Source organism: Biomphalaria glabrata, chromosome 6, assembly GCF_947242115.1.
Source record: "Biomphalaria glabrata chromosome 6, xgBioGlab47.1, whole genome shotgun sequence".
NCBI lineage: Eukaryota > Metazoa > Mollusca > Gastropoda > Planorbidae > Biomphalaria > Biomphalaria glabrata.
In genome coordinates this window covers 23639045-23658354 of record NC_074716.1, presented here as the reverse complement: position 1 = coordinate 23658354, position 19310 = coordinate 23639045, and the positions used below count along the sequence as shown (strand labels likewise).

The 19310-nt window shown below is 35.2% G+C and overlaps 2 protein-coding genes across 2 annotated transcripts; one reads left to right on the top strand and one right to left on the bottom strand.

Annotated features, from left to right (window-relative positions):
- The first annotated feature begins 1296 nt into the window (after window positions 1-1296).
- On the top strand, window positions 1297-9355 carry LOC106050984 (uncharacterized). Its single transcript, XM_013206091.2, has 6 exons — window positions 1297-1319; window positions 2320-2422; window positions 4719-4742; window positions 5087-5218; window positions 5338-5490; window positions 9107-9355. The coding sequence occupies exons 2-6, from the start codon at window positions 2368-2370 to the stop codon at window positions 9109-9111; spliced, it is 369 nt and encodes a 122-aa protein (XP_013061545.2). The 5' UTR covers window positions 1297-1319; window positions 2320-2367; the 3' UTR covers window positions 9112-9355.
- A 2566-nt stretch (window positions 9356-11921) lies between these two features.
- On the bottom strand, window positions 11922-18544 carry LOC106077492 (uncharacterized). Its single transcript, XM_013238237.2, has 2 exons — window positions 18399-18544; window positions 11922-13110 (listed from the first exon to the last, which is right to left on the bottom strand). Exons 1-2 carry the CDS (start codon window positions 18478-18480, stop codon window positions 12113-12115), a joined length of 1080 nt encoding a protein of 359 aa, XP_013093691.2. The 5' UTR covers window positions 18481-18544; the 3' UTR covers window positions 11922-12112.
- Between the last annotated feature and the right edge of the window lie 766 nt (window positions 18545-19310).

Genomic DNA, 19310 nt, shown 5'->3' with positions numbered 1-19310 from the left:
GAACAACTTAAATATACTGTTACAACTGAACAACTTAAATATACTGATACAACTGAACAACTTAAATATACTGATACAACTGAACAACTTAAATATACTGATACAACTGAACAACTTAAATATACTGATACAACTGAACAACTTAAATATACAGATACAACTGAACAACTTAAATATACTGATACAACTTAACAACTTAAATATACTGATACAACTGAACAACTTAAATATACTGATACAACTGAACAACTTAAATATACTGATACAATAGAACAACTTAAATGTACTGATACAACTGAACAACTTAAATATACTGATACAACTGAACAACTTAAATATACAGATACAACTGAACAACTTAAATATACTGATACAACTGAACAACTTAAATATACTGATACAACTGAACAACTTAAATATACTGATACAATTGAACAACTTAAATATACTGATACAACTGAACAACTTAAATCTACTGATACAACTGAACAATTGAACAACTTAAATCTACTGATACAACTGAACAACTGAACAACTTAAATCTACTGATACAACTGAACAATTGAACAACTTAAATCTACTGATACAACTGAACAACTGAGCTGCTTTTCTATTTTCTTGACTAAAACTTGACTTTCACTACTAATTGACTTCCAAGAGATCAAGTACTGAAACACCTATTCCGTCGTTAAGGACCTACAACAGCTCATGAACCCGCTACATCTCACTGAGACCTAATTTATACCTTTTTAAGTCGTCTTCTCTAGAATCTTAGAAACTTCTATTCTAAATATTTCTATTAGCTATGACCTTCTAGAAACGGACGTTTGGGACATTTTAAAATTAGTTTTTACATAGAAAAAATCTGATATAAACTTTTCACATGTAAAATATGAGTGAATCTGGTCTGAATGTACATTTTTTTTTTTTTTTAGTTATAATGTTTTGTTTAGTGTGATGCACAAATTGTAAGACAAATTTCCTTACGACAATAAAGATTATTATTATTATTATTATTATTATTATTATTATATTATTATTATCTATGATATAACAGTAATATAATATTTTTGTACGCATTTGTCATTAGAAGACTGATCCAAACTAATTTTATAAACTTTGTATAAGCTTTGGTTTTTTTTTTATTTGTTTTTTTTTAATTTTATATGTTTATCTTGTTCATTTTGTTGTTTTAGGAAATTCTATCTTGACGTATGGTCTAAATGACACCCTGAATCGCTACAGTAGCTTTAAGCTGTATATAAAGGTAATCCAAGACTGCGGCCAAAACCTTTACAACAGGCAAGTAATAAACAAAAGTAATTTTAAATCTATTTGTCTTGGACAGAATTATACATTAAAAAAAATACATTCTAAGTTATTGTATACTATTAAACTTTTTTTTCATTATTAATTGCAATTTATTTCGGTCTATTTGTCTATTTAATATTTGTGTATGCATTTTAATGTCTGTAATTAATATCGTCGGTTTGTCACTGGCTGTTGTCACAATAACTTTTAGGATTAGGATTTATAGTGAAATATAATGAAATAGTGTGAACAACACAAACTGGTTATTTTAAGCCAAACACTAACCCTAACCCTGCTGAGAATCTTTTATAGTAGAGTTAAGTAAAATAAATATACTTTATTTCAGAAATGCTATTATTTGATATTACATTTTATATAAAAATGTATTGATCACTATCAACATTAACATAAACTGTACAGTCATTACAAATGTTTCTTTATAAGTTTTTTTATTTTTTTATCCTCCCGTTTAGGGCTTATAGTTCATTATTATTCTACTAATTAATATGTTTATTTTTAAAATTGGAAACAAATGTCTGTGATTGTATCTTATTAATGTGAAACAAAGAGCTAATGAACTCGCCAGTACATGATAATGTCTATGCATAGCCTTGACTAGTGGAACTAAGAGAAGACGTTGTTTCATTGTATTTCATGGGTAAAAGTAGAAGTGTCCACCTACTTACATTTCTTCTATGTCTCAGCATTAAGCTACGTTTTTAATGAAAGCAAAAGTTGTAAATACGTTTGAGTTCATGTATTGTTTTATTAAATAATATAACAATACAATGCATTGCAGTCCGCGCTTTGAAGTGTAGTCACAATGACTTCTGTTGAGCCCTACCCGCCATCCTGAAGGAATCTACGACTGGGATGTAACTAAAACAACAAAATAGTATTTTGTTTAAATATCGATTGTAGTTAGCATATATAAATATCGGATTTAAATGTATACACACCCTGATCAACTACAATTTAACATTTTGGTATTTTAAATTCTTATTATAGGTCAATAGGTCAATACCATTAAACAGACATTTTTTCGTACGGTGCACCATGAGAACTCACTATCCAGTAGTGTATCTGACAGCCATGCTGATGTTGTATGCTGGTAAGTTATTGAAAAAGAGTATTAACAGGAGCCATTACAGTAGGAAACGAAATGGAAGACTGCATTTATTTAAATTCCGTTCTCAAAATGTTAGCTCTGTGTTATAAAATAAATTGATAATAACATTGAGTTTAACTGGACAATATGAAGACCATAACACACATACAACAATCAAACAAATACATAATCCTCTACATCCTCACAGGAATATATGTTCCGCAAAACAAATTGAAACAGACAAACAGAACAAACTGACAGAACTAGTCACACAGAAACACTTAGTGACAGACACTCACAGACACGTCTGCTCGATAACTTCTAAACAGACAAAGCCATAGACAACATGGCTGACGGCAAACCCCTGGATGCGATGGTATCCCCCAGATCTTTTGAAACAGTGCACATATACACTAAGCCAAATTCTACACGAACTGCTCTGCAAATGTTGGCAAGAAGGTTTATGTGCCACAGGACATTGGGGAGTGCCAAGATCGTCACCATGTACAAGAACAAATGTGACAGAAGCGGCTGCAACAATTAAGTATTGTAGTCAAAGTCTTAGCTCGAGTGATACTTCCGAGGCTGCAAAAACTTGCTGATCGGGTCTATCCAGAATCACAGCGTGGCTTTCGCGATCCACGATTGACATGATTTTCTCCATCCATCAACTTCAGAAAAAGGGCAGAGAACAAAGAATGCCTTTGTATAGTGCGTTCATTGACCTGACAAATGCCCTTGATCTAGTCAGCAGAGATGGCCTCTTTACAATTTTACAGATAGTAGGCTGTCCATCCAAGCTGCTAAATGTAATTGTATCATTTCACCAAAATATAATGGATACTGTTAAGTTCAACTGCACCTACTCCGAAAGTTTCATTATCAGCAGCGGAGTCAAACAAGGATGTGTCCTGGCCCCATCGCTCTTTCGAATACTCTATTCACAGCTAATCCAATGCGCCTATGACATATTCACCGAATGCATCTATCTCTATTTCAGATTTGATGGCAAACATCTAAATATTGTCAGACTGAGGGCCAAAAATAAAATCGCCAACACCCTCGTAAGAGATATACTATTCGCAGACGATGCATTGGTATTGGCACACTCACAAGAGAAGCATTAGTCACTAATGTCCAGCTTCTCTCTGACCTGTAAAGAGTATGGCCTAATGATTAGCACAAAGAAAACAAATGTTATGGGACCACCTGCTACAGCCACACCCATTTTCATTGACGATAACAAGCTGGATGCCGTAAATGAATTATGTTATCTTGGATCTATAATTACCTGTCTATAGGGCATGCGTTCTGAGTACGCTACTGTGCGCAATGAGTCGTGGACTACCTAGACAAAGCATTGGAGAAAGAGTGCAATACTTAGATACTTGCGCGAACGGGCTTTCCCAGCATTTTATCAGTCCTCAGACACCGCCGCCTGCGCAGGCTCGGACATGTTCGCCGGATAGAGGACAATCGCATACCGAAATCATTCTTTACGGGCAACTCGAGTCAGACTCAAGAAAAAACTGGTCGCCCCCACCTCCGTTACGTGGATGTAATAAAAAGGGACTTAAAAACAGTGAACATTGATACTAACCATTTAGAAGACATCGCCTTAGACCGCACCAGATGGACAGAGACGTGACCAAGAAAGCTATGAACAGTGAAAAAACATGGGCCTCAGCTCTGGAAGAAAAGCGTGCCATATGGACAATGGCCGTCTCCTCTACCACCAAAGCAAAACCCACCTTAACCAGAGATATTTTTGGACAGGAGTGTCTTTCCATAATAGGGCTCTACAATCACATGAAAAAATCTTCGAGATGAACCATAGTCGTTCTATGACTGAAGGAGGCCAACAACACATAGAGAAACATACACATAGAGAAACATACACATAGAGAAACATACACATAGAGAAACATGCTCTTAAAGAAATATACTCATAGAGAGATATAAACATAGAGAAACATACACATAGATAAACGTTGTCACAGAGAAACATACACAAAGAGAAACATACACAAAGAGAAACATACACAAAGAGAAACATACACATAGAGAAACATACACATAGAGAAACATACACATAGAGAAACATACACATAGAGAAACATACACATAGAGAAACATACACATAGAGAAACATACTCATAGAGAGATATAAACATAGAGAAACATACACATAGATAAACGTTGTCACAGAGAAACATACTCGTATAGAAACACACACATGAATAATTAAATAATAAAATAAATTTAAAAAGAAATAAGGCAACTATTTATTTCTCCTCAGATCCCATAGCTTGCCAGACGACAGGTCAGTTCAACAATACCATGGTATTATTAATTATCTCAAATATAACTGTGCAGCGTTCAGGTCAAATTGTAAACAAAGAAAAAAAAATACTTTAAATAAAAGAAAAAAGAAAGTAACTTTTCTAAGGGGAAGAACTGTGTATTTGTAGCCATATTTATAAACACTGAAAGATTTATGTCTCTTAAATAAACACAATTAATCAGTTAGTTAATTTGTTCTATTGATTGCTAGAAACAATGAAACATCGTGCAAAGTTTTAATTATATTTTAGAATAGGAAATTGTACCAGACAGACAGACTGAGTGAGTTGATATGAGCTTTATAAAAACTAGGTCACATTTCAGGCTTAATCAATTCCTTCACTGTTAATGGAGTGCTTGAGGTCAAGGTCCCAGAAGGCAGTGCGATACTGTTTCAAGCAAGTAGACTGGACAATGTGCCCAACCCAGATTGGTCAATGCGAGCCTTGTCTTCAGGTACATCCACAAACAGCTCATTGTGTTACTTGAGTAGTTATAATATACTTGATCATACAAAAAATATTTTTCATGGGGCGAAACATTTTAATCATATTTTGTCTATATGTTATATATAGGACAATTTATTATCGGTGGTCCTAGAATTAGAATTCGTTCAAGATCAGTCAATATCAGTGTAGCAGCAACACCCGCCTTGAATGGTACTGTAGAATGTCAGGCCACAGTTGGCGACGTTGTGGATTTTAAAACTGTTGTTGTCATTGTTACAAGTAAGTTATTTTTTTTGTACAAAGCTTATATCAACTCACTCTGTCTGTCTGTCTGTCCTTCTGCCTGTCAGGTACACATTATTTCTCCCACATCCATTCTCGGATCAAGTTGAAACTTTACTTTTCACAGTTATTCATTGGTATAGACAAGACATGAATTAAAAAAATAATCAATTAATCAATTAATTACTGGTAATTTATTGTTTTGTTTGATACCAACAAAGGTAATTAATCCTTCAGTACTTACAGATGTGGCTAAATGTGTTGGGTCTAGTCCACTTAACTATTGTTAACGCTTCTTCACCCTCACGCATTCTCCGATCAAGTTAAAACTTTTAAACAATTATTTATTGTACCTAACAAAACATGTATCAATAAAAAAAAACACAAAAACAATGAGTAAATTAAATATTTATAATTAATTATTTTGTTTGAGATCGAACAAGGGAAATAACTTGTATATTATTGATAGAGTTTTAAAGGCAAAGTTCTTCCCCTGTAGATAAGCTTTTTTTTTTTTTTTTTTTTTTTTAAAGGATTTTTTACATTTTGCTTGTTTTTACTGAAAATTGATTTGCACTCCAAAAAAAAAACATTTATTAAAGATTAGTCAAGGTTACACCTGGCCATTCACGTGACGCCATATATTACATTCGTATCTATGGTCAACGAGGGTGTCATGAGGCCAGATATAAGACCAAGCGCCTAAAGTTTCTCTAACTAATGTCAGGTACCCATTACAATTGGGTGCTTTTTGACAAGATAATAATGGTTGCTTTTGAAGGTTACGAAGAGAATGTTAGATTGAAGGAAGAAGAATCACTAACTTGCGCTTTGCCGACGACAGAGATTTTGTTTCTCAGGGACAAAAGAAGAGTCAGTTACTTGATGATGCGCATAGACTTCTGCAGCGTATTGTATGCAAATCAATGGGGAAAAACACAGACATTTGAACAATTGCATGGATTTAATAGTGACATCAATATAGAAGGTGAAAAACTGACAAGTCTCAGATGAAAAAACTTAACCCGAACTACTGGCCTGAATTTCACAGTCCACGGCCGCACTTGCAAAACTTAAAATACTCTGGAAACACAATGAACGTAGTCCTCAAAAAACAGAATGATGCGGTCCTTGGTCATGGCCATATTCTTATTTGCTTGAAAAACTTGGACGCGAACTGAAGAACTAGAGAGAATGATCTAGTGATGGAATTGAGAGGCTACAGAAAGATCCAAAGGTATCACCTACAAAGACCGCATGACAAACGAAGAGGTTAGAGACAGGATTACAAAGACAGTTGAGCCCCACGATGACCTGCCACCTATTGTAAAAAAAAAAAAAGCAAATTAAAACTTCATGGCGACGAGAAGACCACTTTAAAAAATGGACATTGAATGAGATTCTACTCAAGGCAGAAGACAGAGAGGAATAAAAAAAGACGGTAAACAAATCATGTGTGGTGCCCCATTTTAGCTTAAATAATACACGTTTAAGCTGAATAGCACAAAAGAACACTGACATCAATAAGTAACGCCAACACAATACGCTGAGTACATCCGACTCTCATAACACAGGCTACACACAACAATAACAATATGAGCTCTCATACAAAGTGGAATAACTCTACATTCTAACAAACACATACACATGGCCACAATGTCACCCCTACCCCCCCCCCACGACATACACATCTATTTTTAATCCTAAGATATCCTGTAGCTCATTTGGCGCTCTTTTGTTTGTTTCATTTATCTACATTTTATTTACAAAAAACTTTCGAAATTAAACATTGAAACATCATGTCCTACTTTGTCTGAAAACGCCTGACATTCTTTAGAGCAGGGTTGGGCTAATTACGGCCCGCGTTTTATGCGGCCCGCCGACACCTATAGAAATCAGGTGTGCCCACAGTGTATACATATAAAAATGCAAATTTTAAAAATAATATCTATATAAATTATTGAAACTGTCTCATTATAAAAGTTTTAAGTAAACGAAGATTATGCTTATTGGCTATACATTAATACACTCGATTCAAAACACAATCTCTGAGTGTTGGAACAAGATGGCAAGTGTAACTACTGATGAAGCTCGATCTTTGACTGAGAAAAATATTTTTTTAAAATAAAAAATATCCCAACCATAAATTCTAAACAGGAAAGTTTTCACAAAGCTACATAAAATTTCAACAATACAATAGTAGCAAACAGTTAAACTTATTAGAGTTTGGGTTGTTAACCACGGTTAGTTCCGATTTATGAACAAAAAATAAAACAATGTATCCGCTAGTCGGCGGCTAGCCTAGCATGGGAAAGGCAAATGAGATATAAAATCTCGAGGAAGAAATTGCTCTGTTACTAGAAGCACGTTGATTGTGACCTTGATGTCAATATTTCTGATGAAGAGTGGAAGACAGATTTCAGGTTTTTTATAATTAGTATTGCAATTGGTTATATATGAAATATAAATGCATGCTGAATCCTTTCAAACAAGGCGTTCCCATTTCTACAGGCAAGCAAAAGAAAATAGCTTTTTTTCAAATTTCCTTTTCTGAAAGATAAAACTATTTTTAGTGAAATAATTAAAAGTACAACACTTATTAAGATTCCTTAATTGTGCAATTTATAAAAGCAAATTTTAAAACGTCAATACCATCAGCTCACCATTTATCGCAGAAGCAGAGGACATAACTCCAAGCAAAGAGAAGTTCCAGTCAGTACTTCCACAGAAGTCTCATGGATATTTCCACACTTTAAAAAAAAATTGCTGCTGTTCACACTATTTGGGTAAACATACATCTGTTCCTCATCTTCTTCGTGCTTATTTTACATGTTGAAGGGTTCAAATCAGTAATCTTATATTTGAGATGAACCGCGCAGTGGTTTCCAGTTCAGGGAGTTCTCTGAATAGTCTTTGGAGAGTCTTGCTCGGGTCTCCTGATTTAGTATGCACCATTGAAGGACATTGTCAGCATTCTATGGTGATGCTTCACAAGGGTAGGTTTCGCTTGTCCCGGCATTTAACTTCCGGAACATATATTATTGTCTCATTCAGTGAGCAAACATTTTTTGTGGAAACTAAACAAGTATAATCACTGGTCAATGTTGACTGGCTGTAATTTGACAGCAGTCACACACAGGGGTAACAACTAGTAAGATAGTTTCATAGTTAAGAAACATTATGCACAAGTGTAAAAAATAAAATACTGCTCATTAAATACAACAGTATATTTGTGGGGATATTGTCATATAAAAAGACAACAACAGTTTTAATAAATTGTAAAATTGGTTTAAATAATTACTAACTCTTGTTGTAATATTTCAACGTGGAGTGTGAAAAAAAAGATAGAAACGTGACTATAATACAGTGTAAATATGAGTTAAACGACATTCTACACAGTTAGTAAGCGTATCTTTCTAAGATATATACATATATGCGGCCCGCCATTCCCAAACGTTTTTTAAGGCGGCCCTCGATATAAAAAGGTTGCCCACCCCTGCTTTAGAGGGATGGATAGTGCTCTTATATATAGATCTACTTATGCTACTTAACAAAGTGAATCGTTCTGTAGGTAAGTTCACCTTAGAAAACTTTTATTCTATTCATATTTCAGAATAAATCTCAACATCAAGCAACGGAAGAATGGTACAGCAAGTCAGACAACTCATGGCTTGACCATGTTCCTAGCAAATTTTGTAATTAGTCAATTGAATCATGTGCTGAACTGAGCATTTTTTAGGCAATCAATGATCATGTAGACATGGAAGTCTTCACAATGACTTCAAGTATCATTGGACGAGTGTATATATATATATATATATATATATATATATATATATATATATATATATATATATATATATATATATATACAGACAGATAGATAAAAACATTCCATAAACACATAATAACATATATATAATGTTATGATGTGTTTCTGGAATGTACCATCTATCTGTCTGTCCGTCTACCTATCAATGTACATATCTATCATCTATCAATGTATTTTGTATTTGAAATCATTTTCTATTTAAATGCTGAGTACAGTGCTCTCTATTATTTGCAACTATTCATAACTAACGTAAAATGTTGACGTGTGTTTATCAATGAGATTTCGGCTGTTGAAACATAATCCATATTTGATATCAAATTAGTCTTTGTAAAAGGAAAAACAATTACTTTGATTGCCCGCTGCATTTTTTAAAATTATTTTTGTATTATTTAAAAAAAATAATAAAAATGTTTATTATTTATACTAGTTAAAAATGTTATTTAATAACTGTCTGGTGTATGTTGTATATTGTGAAAACCCTTGGTCTTGTAGTTGTTGATGCCTTTCTTACTTCGACAGACTACTCTGGAGTTTCTTGTGCGGGTGTATTCAACGCGACTAACAAGAACATAGACTTACACACATAACAAGTGAAGAAGCTAAGTCCGCAAACCGTTGTGCAACACAGATGATGGTTTAATACTGAAAAGGCCACAGTCGAGTGTCTGTCTATAAAATACCTGTTATCCCTAAGAAATTCTATCCCCAGCTGACTTTATGTACAAAGGTAGTCTCTAACTCAACTAATTCATGACGTCACTAAGTTGCGTTCAAAGTGCGTCAACTATAGTGCGTCTCTATACAAAGTACTAAACCTGACTAAGTGTCTCATACTATAGAATATAACTATAGTACGATTTCTGAACAGTATACCTAGTGCTAACTTTGTAAGGTTGAACCTGAATAGAATACAACGTTGGCGGAGATACAACTGACTACACTTTCCATGAACATTTTTGTTACCAGCAGATAAGACTCTTAATCATACACCAAGCACTCTCATATATAGTATAAAGTATATCATGATTCAACAAATATGTTAATAGTAACCTCGCTTACATCATGGATGTTCTAGATGCCAGAAGTCTACGTGTAATGGTCTACGATGCGTAGGGTGAAGACTAAAGGTTCCAGCCAGCAGCACAGAGCCTGCCAACTACTCTGCAGCACAGAGCCTGCCAACTACTCTGCAGCACAGAGCCTGCCAACTACTCTGCAGCACAGAGCCTGCCAACTACTCTGATAGTCAATTCAGAAGCTGAAACTCGATAAGGGGAAGAGTTGGGGGGAGAGATACTTGAACTCATGGGTGGAATTATATCAGGGGAAGAGTTTTAATGCGTGTCATTTCAACGGAAGTACTGAACAAACAAAAAAGTGGGTTTCTGCCAATATAACCAATAGACATTTATAGCCTAGCTAGTCACGCTAGTATTATAATTTAGATACTTATTAATTTTTGAAATATTTTCAAGTGTTACATAGGTTTTGTAAAAGTACCCAGTCTGTGCTAGGTATTGTTATAGTGAAATGGGAGTTGCGCATATTAAGACCAATCTTTTTTTTTTTAGTTAGACTAATATTGTTTTGTTTTTTTTACAAAGCTTCTATCAACTCACCCAGTCTGTGTGTCTGTCTGTCTTGTAAGAAAGTTTGTACACGTTATTTCTCCACACACACAATCTCGGATCCAAGCTGAAATTTCGCATAACTATTTCTTTTGCCTGACAACACAAGAATCAATAAAAAAAAACAATTAAATATCTTTTGGTAATTAAATATTTTATTTGGTATCTTGTACCTGACAGAAGTGGTGGTGTAAGTTGAATTAATCCCCTTGAGGACTCTTGAACCCTGAGTGAACAGTTTTTTTTTTTGTGCATTTAAAAAACGATCATGTAAACATTCACCAAGATACCCCCTTCTTCTCCCCCCCCCCCGAATCACAACTGGTCCCCAGACAAGTGACGATAGGATCGGAGCACATTGAGACAAGTTAAAAGCTAAACATAAACCACAGGTACAAATATTTCTAATCGCACAGATTTATTATGTCGAAGTCAGTTGCATATATAATTTACATGACAGATGCCATTAGACTTAGTACAAGCTTTGTTTTCTTAAAGTACTTTTAACATGTTTTTCTTTATGTTTTTTTGTTTGTTGAGTGAGGATGTTGACGGTAAAAAAAGATGTCAGGTGTTAGAGGCTGTGATTTTTTTGTCCGCATACTGTTATTTGGAAGCGTGGTGGCTGAGTGGCGAACATTGGCTCTTGGGTTCGAATTCTGCTAAAGATTCTTACCTTTTTGATGTTATGCTTCTGAGTCCACCCAGCTCTAATGGGTACCTGGCATTAGTTGTGGAAAAGTAAAGTCGGTTGGTCGTTGTGCTGGCCACTTGACACCCTCGTTAACCGTGGGCCACAGAAACAGATGACCTTCATAGATCACAATGTCTTAAAGGGGAACTTACTGTTATTTATCATCCAGCTTTTAAGCCTTAACTCCACTGCTAAGTTTCAATAAACATAGTGTTACGTTCAGAGTTATTTACCTGTGTCAATATGTTGAATAAGAATACCAGGTGAGAGCAGGTTAGAGTAGCTCGGTTTATTCTCAAATTAAAAAGAAAATTCCAAAAAATTGTATTGTATTGTCTTTGTGTTACAAATAATCTAACTAACAATGAAGGATGTGTCGTTCAATCAAATTTATAAAAAAAAAGAAACAAAAAACTGCGATGCTGCTGAAGGGATATACATTGTATAGTATTAAAAAAAACAGGTCTATTCTACTTCACATAAGGCATGAATTGGACTTGGGGAAGCGCACTTGTACGACGTCATTTGCCAGTTCATTGACACTTCCATAAACATGCAGTCATTTTCAGCGCCAGTTTTTGGTTCACTGTCAGCCCAGTTAAAGTAGTCCACCGGTCTATTGCTGTGTCTGTACATCCACTGGTCTCCGACTTTGGTGACGCCCGTGTAGACGTAGTTGATGTCTGTGGTGTTCTGGAGCCAAGAACTGACAAGATTATATTCTTCTGGGCTGTTAATTTCCACAAGGTGGCTGTTGAAAGCGTTGCACAGTTTCTCTGCGTCTTGAACACTCTGGAAGATGCCTTTTGATATCAAGTATCTGTTGTTCAGGTTGTAGCTGATAAATTGAGGCTGCAGGTTCCAGAGTAAGGCTCTGTAAGTGTTGTCTCTCACATTGTCGAGTAGAAGGATATCATCTGTTTTCTTGGTGTTGGCGATGCAGCATTGCTCAACGTTGTAGATGCTGGTGGCGAGACGAATATCTTCGGCACTGTTGTTGTTTCTCAGCTCTGAAATTGTGTCCTGCAGGCGTTTCAGCAGTGCGTCCATTTCGCGAATCTTTACCAAAAGGACGTCTTGATCAGGCTTGCTGTAGGATACACTTGTAGTGTTGGTGATGACTAAGTTGTGGCCGACATCGTCCGGTCCCTGGGCAGAGCACTCGTAGTTTCCTGAAGCAAACTCACCAGGAAAATCCCAATGAAGATTAAGATAAGATTCACCATTGTTGTTGATGGCGCTAGTCGCTGTAACACCCTCTGTCGTAAATACTTTTTGACCCGAGAATACGTTTACGGAAGCCAAGTCGTCGAAGGCTGTTCCATTGTTGGACCTACCAATTATGAGTGAGACTAGTGCTGAGGGAGACCCGTTAGATGGCTGGTAGTAACATCTAACATCAAGTGAGTTGCTCAGACCTATGTTAAGTTGCGACGGTGTAGCTACTGCAGTTAGTAGACTTTCTGTAATTAGAATCAGTCAAAATTATTCAAGTATGTCTCTATACTAGTTTCAGCTATTACATAAGATATGGTAATATATAATTGCGAATATGACTTTTTGCCACTTGAAGATTAATGAAATTTTAGTGTGTTATAAAGATGACTCATTAAGTGTAATATTGCAATAATTAGTTTATGTAACTAAAACATGTTTCAACATGTCAATTTTGTTTTGTTTTACAAGGATCGGACAGTTCTTCACAAATGAAGAATATTGCATCCTAGTCCAAACCTTTCGTGGTACGGAAGGGCATAAAAGTTGGCAGGATTCGAACTGAGGACCCTTTTACGACAATACGAAGTGCAAACCGCTAGATCAGGCAGCCATCCTTACTTGAAATCTCAATACAAATCTAGTACAATAAGAAATAACACACACACATTGTAGAACCAGACCATGTTTGAATCTTCTTCTATCTGGAACAAGTTTTGATAGTTAATTACAGTTCAAGTTCTGATAGTTAATCGCAGTTCAGGATTTGATAGCTAATCGAAGTTCTGATAGCTAATCAAAGTTCAAGTTCTAATAGCTAAATGCAGTTCAAGCTCTAATCACAGTTCAAGCTCTAATAGCTAAATGCAGTTCAAGCTCTGATAGCTAATTGCAGTTCAAGTTCTAATCATAGTTCAAGTTCTGATAGCCAATCACATTTTAAGTTCTAATAGCTAATCGCAGTCCAAGTTCTAAATGCTAATCACAGTTCTAAAACATAAATAGTGAAACAACAACCCCAATCCTATCAAAAACCCCAGCCCTATCAACAACCCCAATCCTATCAACAACCACAATCCTATCAACAACCCCAGCCCTATCAACAACCCCAGCCCTATCAACAACCCCAATCCTATCAACAACCCCAGCCCTATCAACAACCCCTTCACTAATACAAAGGAAGAGACGTGTAAGTTTTAAAAGTGCTGCAGATACTGTTGTCTTGTTAGTCCAAATGGATTCAGAGAGTTATTAATGCTATTATTTTATTAATGTTATTTTTATTACATTGTTAATATTCATATGTATTCAATGAACTGATATTAATGAAGATATAGTTTAATGTGAACCTGGCCTAACTGATGTTATTGAATGATTATTTAATTGATTGAATTGTTTTGTAAACGGGCCAGTCTCTCTTTTAAGGCCTCAAGGATGAAACTTTTCTCTTTGGTCAATTGTGAAAGTGTATCTCAATGACTGTGCGATGTAAGGAACTGTTATAATATAAATCACGGCTTATCAATTATAATTTTAAATTATATTCAACTTTATCTTATCATCTTATTTTATAAAAATACAGACATTACTTCAAAAAAGAAGATGATTACGTCCTACGCGTGTTCCTACGCTAACCTAGTCATGCATGTTAACCAATGGTTTAAATTCTGCCAAGTCATTGGTTTTCCTGGCTGGCTCAGGCAACCCATTCCATGCTCCACTTGCAATTGGGTAAATCAAGCATTCGCATGTGCTACCTTATCCTTTGCTACGAGGAATGGGCCTTTATTTTTTTTGTCTTTCTAAGTATTTTATTAGGTTTATATATATATCATGGGCGTAGCCAGGATTTTTTTCGGGGGGGGGGATTCCCCCCGGACCCCCCCCCCGGTGGAAAAAAATAATATATATGTGTGTGTGTACACAATTACATTCTGACCCTTTCCGTTTATTGCGCCTTAGAATAGGTTCTTCCTGGAATTAGTGGGAAACTTGTAAGCTCCCCACCCGAGCACTATTTCTGGTATTAAAAGCCAACAAAATGCATATTCTGAGGTATCTACAGTGCATTATCTTGCTATTAAAAAGTTTTATTTCAAAAACCTAATATGTTATTTTTACTCACTTAGACCCTCTCGCGCCGTTCGGCGCATTTTCCGGCAAGCTGTTTCCGCAACTCTTATTGTGCGTAATTTATTTTGTCGGAGAACATGTCCCGCAAAACCTCATGCGACGCTCTGTCACAACCTTACTAAGGGTTCGACTCCCAGTTCGGCATACAATTTCTTTGATTTAGACCCGATCTCTATAACTGACTCCTAAAATCTGCCTTAGCCATCTTTGTTGAGCCACATTTAGTGTTTTTCAATTTCGGCAGATGACTATTCACACTTTATTAATGGAGCCCAAGCCACTGGTAGAAATTTGTAACCTTTCTTGACTACGCTCTTGGAATTACATGCTCGTATTTCGCTTTAGATTTTATATCGAAAGGGAAAGTTTTATCGTCAAAATCATCTGCTGAGGGGTTTTAAACTAAAAAATCTCTGGAGTTTTTTGTTTTTTTTAATTCAAAACCCCATTTAGCTACGGTCAAGGAATTTGGTGACTGTAGTTTGCTTTAAAATGAAATTGAAGAGAGAGGTTTTCAATTCAAAACTCTCTGTAGGGGAATTTTAAACTCAAAACCAACTGAAAGGGTTTTAAATTAAAAAAAAAAGCCATCTGGAGAAGGGGGATTTAAACTCAAAACCCCTCATTAGCTTAGCTACGCTCAAAGAATTTTAGTGTAATTTGCTTTTTTTTTATATTGAAGAGGTATTTTTTTAGCATCAAAACCCTTAAACTCAACCCCCTCCCCTTTAGGCTACACTCATAGCATTTTGAGTGCGTAATTTGCTTTTTTTTTTAATATGGAAGAGGTATTTTTCAGCTTCAAACCCCTCTGGCAGGGGGTTTTAAACTCAAAATCCCTTTGGCTACGCTCATAGCATTTTTAGTGTTTAATTTGCTTTTTTTATATTGAGAGGGGGTTTATCGTAATTTTTGGAGGCGGTTTTAAAGTCAAAATTTTCCTTAGCTGTTTTCTTGGAATTTGGGGATTGTCGTTTGCATTTTCTTTTAGTTTTGTTTATAGAAGTGGGGGATTTAACTGCAAAACCCTTGGTAGGGGGTTTTAAACTCAAAACCCCTGTAGGGTGTTTTAAACTCAAAACCCTCTGGTAGGGGGTTTAAACTCAAAACGCCCTGGTAGAGGGTTTTTAACTCAAAACCCCCTCGGCTGTGCTGTGGTAAGTGATGATTTAGTATTAAAATCTCACCTGTGGGGGGATTTAATTTCTGGGGGGGGTTTGAACCCCACACCCCTTCCTGGCTGCGCCCATGATATATATAATAATAATAATAATAATAATAATAATAATAATAATAATAATAATAATAATAATAATCTTTATTATCCGTAAGGAAATTTGTCTTACAATTTGTGCATTACACCAAACAAAAAACATTATAACTATAAGAAACCAAAGTGTACATTCACACCAGACGCACTCATAATTTACATGTGACAAAGTTTATACCAGATTGTTCTTATTTAATGCTTTGATTGCCAGGGGAACAAAAGAGTGTTTGTGTCTGTTTGTCTTTGCTATCGGTGTCTTGTATCTCTTTTGTGATGGTAAAATCACAAAATCCTGACACAAAGGGGTGATTCTTTATTTCGAGGACCTTGTTAGCTTTTTTATAGATGTTTGTCTCAAACAACTGCCCAAATGGGGTTTGTTTTTTGCCAATGATTTTGCCAGCAGCATTTAGGATTCTATTAAGTTTATTTTTATTTTTAATGCTCAGATTGCCATACCAGGCAGTGATATGAAACTTAAAATATTGCAGATGTGAGCGTGATAAAACATAGCCAAGGCCTTTTCGCTAACATTAAACGAGGACAGTTTTCTTAGTAGTCGTAATCTTTGCTGCCCTTTTTTGCTGATATAATCAGTATTTGCAGTAAAATTTAGTTTATTGTCTAGGATAGTACCAAGGTATTTAAAGGTTTGCACAATTTCAATAGTCTCTCCAGCTACAGAAACAATATCATTTTCCTTCTTTTCCCTACGAAAATCGATTATCATTTCTTTGGTTTTTTTTACATTTAATAATAAAAAATTATCGTTACAGTATTCCTCAATGTGTTCTAGTTCTTTGAAATACTCATTTACGTCTGAGCTCTCTGAGAGCAGGGCAAGAAGAGCCGCATCATCAGCGAATTTTGTGAAGGAGCAACAAGAACTATCGGATTGAAAATCATTGGTGTACAAAATGAACCACAATGGCGATGTTACAGCCCCCTGGGGCGCCCCTGTGTTAACTATTCGTTCATTAGATATAACATTGTTTACCCTAACCCTCTGAGCTCTCTGGGTCAAAAATTCATTAGCCCATAGTATTATGTATGGACTAATCTGCAACGCTTTCATCTTTTCAATAAGTAAATGAAATTGTATAGTGTTAAAAGCTGATGAGAAATCCATAAAGAGCAATCTTACATAAGTGTTCGGTAAGTCCAGATGTTTGTAGACACAGTTTAAAATATTTAGGATGGCATCGTCTACACCTTTACCCTTTTGGTAAGCAAATTGTAAAGGGTCTAACTTATTACAAAGATCATTCAGAAGAAACATTTGAACCAATTTTTCTAAACATTTAGACACAATGGAAGTAAGTGAAACAGGTCTATAGTCATTCATTTCCTTCGGTTTGGAAACCTTTGGCACAGGTACAATTATAGATGACTTCCACACAGGTGGTATCTCATGGTTTAGTAATGAAGTAGAAAAAATATCTTGGAAAGGTTCAGCTAGTTGTTCAGCACATTCTTTTAAGATTCGCCCTTTTATTCCATCAGGCCCACCAGCTTTCATTGGGTTGACGTTTTTGAAAAGTTACAAACTTGCTCTTTAGTAATCGCTAATTCTAAGCAGTTGTTAACATTGACATCCTCAAGGGCTTTGAGTCTTAGATAATTAAAATCTTTCGTGTCGAAGCGACAATAGAAATCATTGTTAAAACAAAAGTAAATTTTTTATTTAAAATGTAGTAGTTTGCATAATAGAAAATATTTAGTAGCCTATTTTTTTAAACATTATTAAAACAAAGAAACTGTTTGCATTATTGTTTTAAAAATTTAATCGATAGATATCCCCTTATCAATATAGTTTCCCACGATTTTCTAGTTTTGGTGAATAATTGTAAAATGGTAGATTTTTATGAACAAACTGCTTTCATAGTTAATTTTAAACATTAATTTTTTCACTTTTAGAAAAGAAATGCACCCGATCTTATCGTGGTACAGAGTATCGTGGTGATATCGGGTTTTCAATATATTTCCTTTTTTTGTGAGTTGTCTGATAGACAGAATACAAAAAAAAACAAAAACAAAAAAAAAAAAAACTATTAATGGCTTTTCCCTTTTCGGGGTCCGCTAAAAATGTGACTCATTCTAAAATAAAGAGTATAAAATAAAGTACTACTTTACCTGAGCTACCTAATAAAAGTAATACAAGAAAAACAAAGCAAAGCAGATTTTTGTGAAACATTTTTTGTTCGTTGTTAACCATCAGACAAAAACAAAGTCAATGTCTCACTAAAACCAGGTTTTGGACCAAAGTGTTAGTTCGAAGTCTTCCTCGGCGTTCACTTGTTATTGTAAAGATAAAATAGATCTGATAAGAACTGACAAAGAGTTTGTATGAACTCGACACTCTGTGTTTTATCAGTAACAAAGTTTGTTGATAAGTTCATATTTATATCACATGCAAACATAACACAACTACAACCGGACAACTGTTACTTATGTTTTACCATATCATTATTATGTTCACTATGAAACACCTATTTTGAAACATTAATTTATACAAACTTAACCGTTTAAAAAGTATGCAACCGTTTCACATCCACACTCGGTTAGCATGCACACAACCAAGAAATTAAGAAATCATAATTTGGAAGCAAAATAGTTACCTCTGTCTGAACATTTCACAAAATAGTTGCAATTGTTTGGACATTCCACAACGTAGTTTCCCTTGTTTGGACCATTTCTCAAAGTAGTTTCCCTTGTTTGGACCATTTCTCAAAGTAGCTTCGACACGACTTCAGAATTGACCATTATTATGTCTTAACTCAAGCTTCCAGCACGACCCTAAGGAATGGTGGCACGAGAAGGCGAGATATGAGCCCGGGACCATCTAGACAAAAGTCATGAGTGCATACAAAACAAACTAGCAGCTTCCTTGTTGACAGGTTTTAGATAGCTGGAGGCCCTAAAGTGAAGAGAATTTGCTGGCCCCAAATGAGAAAATAAACACATGAAAAAAAAAGGTTTTACGCAAATTATTAAAAACCTGCCTGTATGGTATGTATCTAATTTACAAATAACTGAATTACATAT

What these genes read in the sequence shown, in the direction of transcription:
- LOC106050984 (XM_013206091.2), top strand. Translation starts at nt 2,368, where the DNA reads ATGAGAACTCACTATCCAGTAGTGTATCTGACAGCCATGCTGATGTTG. An exon ending in CATAGCTTGCCAGACGACAG is followed by an intron (nt 4,743 to 5,086) that starts GTCAGTTCAACA and finishes GTCACATTTCAG; the next exon opens with GCTTAATCAATTCCTTCACT. An exon ending in AATGCGAGCCTTGTCTTCAG is followed by an intron (nt 5,219 to 5,337) that starts GTACATCCACAA and finishes TGTTATATATAG; the next exon opens with GACAATTTATTATCGGTGGT.
- LOC106077492 (XM_013238237.2), bottom strand. Translation starts at nt 18,480, where the DNA reads ATGGTTAACAACGAACAAAAAATGTTTCACAAAAATCTGCTTTGCTTT. An exon ending in ACTTTTATTAGGTAGCTCAG is followed by an intron (nt 13,111 to 18,398) that starts GTAAAGTAGTAC and finishes TTCTAATTACAG; the next exon opens with AAAGTCTACTAACTGCAGTA.